The 7,128-nt window shown below is 34.2% G+C and overlaps 1 protein-coding gene across 1 annotated transcript in view; it reads right to left on the reverse strand.

Moving 5' to 3' along the window:
- COL11A1 (collagen, type XI, alpha 1) overlaps positions 1–7,128 on the reverse strand; it is a 154,288-nt gene that overhangs the window by 59,171 nt on the left and 87,989 nt on the right. The window contains exons 37-39 of the mRNA XM_008586510.1: positions 6,755–6,862; positions 2,675–2,782; positions 1,625–1,678 (exon numbers count right to left, since the gene is read on the reverse strand). Of these exons, the coding sequence (XP_008584732.1) occupies positions 1,625–1,678; positions 2,675–2,782; positions 6,755–6,862 (270 nt within the window). The remainder of the gene's footprint in view (positions 1–1,624; positions 1,679–2,674; positions 2,783–6,754; positions 6,863–7,128) is intronic.

Here is a 7,128-nt window from a genome sequence, read left to right on the forward strand (position 1 = left end):
TATTAAGCTAAAAACAACAAATATAACACAATGCTACTCTTTGCATTATATATTTTTGTTTGGGAAAATACAGTATTTTCCCTTAAAAGTGCTTTAGGCTTATTATCTTAATTTTAAATGAAACAATACACACATTTAAAATTTCTCCCATTTAATTCATATTATAGTAACCTATGTAGACAAAAGCTTTTTGGGGTCCTCAAAAATTTTTAGGAGTATTCAAGGAAACTGACGCAAAATTGTTTGAAAATTTCTGGCTTAAGTTATAGTCATGCAGTCATATTGAATTATAGCTCTTAAGGAGGAAATACATTTATTTTCAAAATAGCTTCTGTTGAGTGTATAAGATATTCTAATTAGATCAGTGGTATTTACTGATCTTTAAAAAAATCTAATTGGAATTTTAGAAAAGTAATTTACTAAAATAAAATTTATAAATTTACAGTCAATAACAACTGCATCAAAATTACACAATTGATTTTTTGTACACCATTTCTTGTCATAATTTTACAGCATAAATCCAGAGTATCAGTGCTGTCACTTACTTGGTAGGGTTTTTGAGTTGCTACTGGATGAAAAATGAATCAAGAGCCTATTATGAGTTAACTACTGCAATTATCTACAAGCTGTTTCTGTTTTGACTCTAGATTTTTCCTTTTAGTTAGAAGCATGGACTTCAGTAACTATTCAGTTTCGGACTCAACCAATTCTAATAAAATCTCTTTTCAAAGTCATGTGTTAAGGTATACAGTAATTCCAATCCTAAAAGCATCAGAATGATAGATGGATTATAGAATAAAAACTAGAGTAGTCTATTAGAATCAGACAGTTAGGGATGATGTGTAAAATTCTACACTAGCTGAGAAAAAAAAATAAACAAGTGGAGGACATATCTCTGTACTCACCCAATTTACATTCCTATGAAAGAGCAAATAAATTAACACTTAAAGGAAACAAATGTTAATAAAGAACTTAATGTCTGTAGATATTTTTTCAAGAGTATAAAAGTAAGGAAGTGCTGAGGTGAAGTACATGAAAGTATGATTGCCTAATGTATTTAAGGAGGAGGAAAAATTTTAAATATATAATTTGAAGAGGATGTAAACTGGTAAAAAAGTGAAAAAAAGTCATAGAGGAGAGAGTGAGCATGTCATATGAGTGAAAAACGTAAGTTATTTTGATAGTTTTATGATATGTTAAGAGAAAAATTCGGAAATAATTATTTATAATATATGGGAACAGATTTACTAAACTGTATACATGTAGAACATAATAACAGCTTTTACATGGGGATACATATATATGTGTATATATACATGTTAATTTTCATAATCATATGGAAAAGGAAACCATTTCATTATATGACTCTTCCGTTTATTCATTTTCTATAGCAGAGTTATAAGTAATGACCTAAAAATATCATATTTTACCTAATCATAGAAATAGAAAACCCCACATAATTATACAGACTTATCAAATCATATAACTATAGAGGTAATATAGTAATATTGATACTACTTACCTTTGACTAGATAAGTTAGTAGTACTATGGAAAAATATACATGGTAAATAGTATAAGGTATTGAATGAATAATGCTCCTTAAATAAGAAGTTGCAAACTCACATTTTCTCCTTTGTCACCCTTGCTGCCTTTTTGTCCTGGCTCACCAATTTCACCCTGTATTTGAAAGATTTGAGTTAAAGTTTATTTCTAACATACCATACCTGCCACTGCATTGTTGTCATCAACAAATTATTATTTTACTTTTAATATAATTACATGCTAATGTTTAATATCGCTGTTTAAAAGCAGAGTTCCTTTTTAGTTTTCTAGAATTGAGAAATATAGACAAACAAAAGTCAACTTAACTTTGTGGGATATTGCAACTGGATTTATAATTTTTTAATTATTTAAAAAAATAATTTGTATTACTGTATTTATCATTACATAATGTAATCATATTTTGTGGCTTTTTACCAATTTCTTGCTAACACCCTCCCCCCCCTTTGATGTATAATTTTTTAAAACCTATTTTTTCTTAAATATCGCCACAATGTAAATACACTGATTTACAGAAATATAATTGCACATTCATCAAAAATTTCTTTTCTCCCAGTATTCCAAATGTTAAAATGATTCACATTATCCATTTTTAGAGTGCTGGTTCAAAGTTTTTTTAATAGTATTTTACAATAATATTAAATTCAAACATGTAACAACACAACCATACATTTGGAATCAAGAGGTTAGAGTCTATACTTATATGTTAGTAAATAGAAGAACAGGATTATCTAGTATGTAGCTCATTTTTAAGTCTTACTGTACAATGTACAAGAAATGAGGGCTAAACATATACAAGGAATTATTATTTATTTTATATTTATTTCAAAAGCCTATTTTTAAAAATAACAAATTTTGGCATCTACTATTTTTTTCTCACTGCCATGTTCTCTTATTTTATTTTTTGTTTATATTCTACAAACTCTTTAATGGAATGGATCCTAATCCTCAACCTCCAAAATAAAACCATTGAGCAGATTGAAGGTGTGTGAAACTTTGAAAAAGGTAGCCTTCCACCTGGCATCTAATCTTAAAACGATGAATTCTAGAATTCTTTAAAAAATAAAGTAAACTTTCTCACAGGATATACTAACATAAGTGCAGAACACCAACCTTGTCTCCATCTTCTCCGGGGGAGCCAGCAGGACCAGCTGGCCCTGGGAGACCTACGGGACCTTGTACACCATCTCTGCCTGCAGGGCCCTGGGGACCTTTTTCTCCCTGCATTGAAAATCCAGCAGACCATTAATTTGCTGTAAGAAATCTATCAATTAGGTGTTTGCTACAATTATTAAGGGCAGCTGCAACAGTCACATTCTAGCTTCCATACTCACCAAGGAAACTGTTTACTGTTTCTAAGATAAAAAAAAAAGTCAGGCAGCAAATGATAACACAAAAGATCCATACATCCTCTCATGACTAACAATACTACCTTTTTATATCATTTATGAATCTCAGGCTATGGTCTACAAAAATCATTAGTACTCATAATTCTTCTTTCAAATGTGTACCGTCTAAGCAAGTATTATATATTGACAAATTGGATGCCTGATGTTTGCGAAACTTGCTGAACGTCTATTCCTCTTCATTAGAGCCAATGAAATAGCTGTGCAGTGGATATTAGGCTTAAAAAATCATAAAACACAGTTGCACAAATGTCTAACCTTACAATACGCTTTTTATTTCAAAAATTTACAAACGTGCCATGGATTTTCCTAGGTATTTTAATTTTCTGCTTCTTTTACTGATTCAAAATGACAAGGCTATTAGCTTTTTCTGTTCTTGCTTTCATTTATTTATTTATTTATTTTGACTATGGTATTATTTTCCTGTTTCTAAGTTTACCTACACTGTGTAATGGAAAAAAAACTAGTGCCTTGATAATGAAGACAACCCATATTTCCCAAAAAACTTTCTTTCTTCAGAGTTTAAAATAAATTATTTTCTAAACATAAAAATTTCATCACTCATGCACGAGACAGTATCCCTGATTGCACTCGGTGGTTCTGTCTTTCCTCTTGTTACACAAAGTGGGAACATACAAGTCATTACGTCCTGCTTCTGCATTACCCCACTTCCCCGCCTTCCCTCACCATCTTCTGCCCCTTGACAATGACTTTGTTTTATTTGTTTTATCTCCTGATTATCTTTTGAGTATATTCACTTCACTTTATTGCCACCACTGAGTGACTCCCAGATTTACAGTTCTGGCACTGACCATTCTCTCTATAATTAGCTACACACGCTCGAAGCTGTAAATATTTGGAGCATATTTTTCCTAAAATCCCTAATCCTTTTTCCCAATCCATTTACGGTTAAGGCACTGACTTTACTGTGTTTTGGATGTAGCTTTCTTCCCCCATTTCTACAACTGTCCTCAAATACATGGCTTCCTATTTGTAATCATTGCATCCAGTATCTCCCTAACACAGTTGATAGTTTTATTTTGTTTTGTTTTGTTTTTAAGAATCATTCTTCCTATCAAAATATTTCTATCAACGCAGTAAGTTGGAAGAAGTTCTGGCTCCCTTCTCCTTACCTGCTTTCCAGCTCCATCTCCAAGAGTTTCTAATCAGATTAATTCGAAGACACTGATTAGGCCACAGTTATTGCCTTAAGTAGGTCATGTGGGTATTCAGTTTTTGCTTTCTCCATTGCAACAAGCTAGGTGGGTGGGTAAGTGGACGAAGGACTTGCCTTCCATAGGCCCCACTTGTCTCTTTCTTCATACAAGCCTAAATCTACTAATAACTGCACGACATTTTTAAAACACAAGCTACTCAGAGGAGGTAAGATCCAAAATTTATATTTGAGAAGAGGAAGATGTGAAAGGCTGAACTTAACATTTTGGCCAACATTTCCATCAGTTTTCACCAGACCCCTGCTTGACTATCTATGGGTACTTTCACCAAACACTCTTAAAACCACTTTAGGGGGCCGGCCCGGTGGCGCACTCGGTAGAGTGTGGCGCTTGGGAGCGTGGTGGCGCTCCCGCCGAGGGTTCGGATCCCATATAGAGACCGGTCCGCTCACTGGTTGAGCGTGGTGTGGACGCAACACTGAGGGTTGCAATCCCGTTGCCGGTCGCAGTACGGGCGCGACACCGAGGGTTGCGATCCCATTACGCAACACTGAGGGTTGCAATCCCGTTGCCGGTCGCAGTACGGGCGCGACACCGAGGGTTGTGATCCCATTACTGGTCACGAAAACAGACAAAAAGGAAAAAAAAAAAAAAACACTTTAGGTTACTGTTCCTAAGCAGACACCTCCCTCAAAAAAATCCTACCTAATACAGTGTCTAGCAGTTGTTCCAAATGGCTATTTGTTGAATCAAAAGACACTGGAGTGAACATCCTGGAGCTGGTGTTGGAGGTGGGATAACTGAGGGAGGATGAGTGAGCAGGATGTTCCCTTTTGCCTTCCCTTGTCATATCATAAATTACCAACAAAACCCTATATCATAGCTCTACAGGCCTAAATCATAGCTCTTTCAAGGGCTTCTGTCAATTTCTCATCTGTCTCACCAAATATTATCACTTTCAGTGCTTTTCCATATTTGATCTTTGTTTCAATATCTTACTTCTTCATAAAGCCAAATCTTTATCCACTTTAAAACCCAACATTTAACATATTATCTTCACAGAACTCTTGACCTCTCTAATCAATATATTATCAATTTGTATAAAAAGCAAGGCATATCCCTTTGCCCTGTATATATTCTTTATTGTATTGTGTTCAGATATGTGTGCTGTAGATTTTTAAGTGAACTTGTATCAAAGGGTCTGAATCTGCTTCCTTCTTATCCTTTCCCAGTGCACAGCACACTATAAAATATATTGCTTTAAGAAAAGTTCTCAGCATATTAAAAGTGCTTTTCTTGTCACCCCAAAATTCTATCCACAGGTGGCATGGCCCCATTCTAACATTCTAACAGTTTCTAAAAGATAATGGATTGCAGACTACAATCTTTTTTTACTTGGAAACTGCTATGGTTTGAAAGGATCTTCAAAAAAGCATGTGTTGGAAACTTAATCCCCAATGCAACAGTGTTGGAAGAGAGGGCCTAAACAGAGGTAATTAGGCCATGAGGGTGGAGTGAATGAATTAATGCCATTATTGCGGGAGTGGGTACATTGTAGCAGGAGTGGGTCCCTCATAAAAGAGGAAGTTTGGCTCCTCTTTACTCTCTCTCTCTTTCTCTCTCTTTCCTTCTCTTTGCCCTTCTGCCATGAGATGACACAACCAGAAAGCCCTCACCAGTAAATTTCTGTCCATTCTGCATTACCCAGTCTGTAGTATTCTGATATAGTAGCACAAAATGAACTAAGGCAGGAACACTTTAATAATATCACAGACAAAGGAGAGAAAATGCACAGACAATGAGAACGATCAACTTGCTAAAACTTAAGACGTAGTGATAAGAAGCATTTTGAATTATAAGTTTAAACTGAATTGTATGTGTCAAGACTTCAAGCATAGAAAAGTATTAAACTCATATTTTTTGTGTATTTTAGCCAGCATTATTTATATATTTTACTGAATCAGTTTGTATTTTAATCTTGGAGAATGAGAGAATAATTTTTTTAAATTAATGTGTTCAAATCAAATGCAGGAACAAAAGTAGAGAAGAAATGTTGACAAAGAAACATAAACCTAATAAACAGAATAGAGTCTATAATAATTAAAATATAAAATTTTAAAATCCAATAAATATCAGATGAAATAATTGGTTAGATGTTTCCCCTCTCACTCAGTGGAGATCAAAGCACAAATTACATGAGAAGGGCAGCCGCTTTCTGCGGGTCTCATTTCAGACTATGGAAATTCTTGAAATTAAAGTTGTATTTCAAGAGGTGTGAAAAGTTCACACTTTTCTAATATAAAGCAGCGAGGTATAGTTTTAATCAAAACTCCCAATTTTATTTTTTTAAAAGGAGCAAAATGAGAGGCCTTTTACATTAATAATATCCAACTCCCTCACGGGTATTAGGGTTTCATAGAGTATGGGAAAATGTCATCTCACTTAATCGAATTTGAAATTTTCTCTATTATAAATATAAAAGAGGTGTGTGTATATGTCCTGCATAAAGCAGAGGGAATGCAGTGGGGTATGAAGAGCTAATATTCTCGAATAAAATGTAATAACTTATGCAGGGTAGCAGTATAATGTATTTTCTCTTTGACATTACTTACAGGAGCACCTTTCTCTCCAGCTGGGCCAGGAGGACCCTGGGGTCCTGGACGCCCTGGCAAACCAATTGGGCCAGCTGTACCTGCTGATCCACGTTCTCCAGGTGAACCCTACATGGGAAAAGAAGTATTTTGTTATTAATGATGGAAAAAGTGATACTGGCTTAAAAGTCATTTAAAAACAGAATTTTACAATCTAGTAAATAATGTAGTCTAATAAATAATAGTAACTTTCTGACAATTTTAATTTGTCAAAGAGGAACAGTTGTATTCACTATTTGTGAGATTACTTTCTAGCCCAAATATTAAGAACTGATGTTGAAGTTAGGGAATATTGATGAGATTAAAAAAAAAAAAAAAAAAAAAAAAAACCCCTT

The sequence above is a fragment of the Galeopterus variegatus genome, unplaced genomic scaffold, assembly GCF_000696425.1.
Source record: "Galeopterus variegatus unplaced genomic scaffold, G_variegatus-3.0.2 Scaffold4005, whole genome shotgun sequence".
NCBI classification, from domain to species: Eukaryota; Metazoa; Chordata; class Mammalia; order Dermoptera; family Cynocephalidae; genus Galeopterus; species Galeopterus variegatus.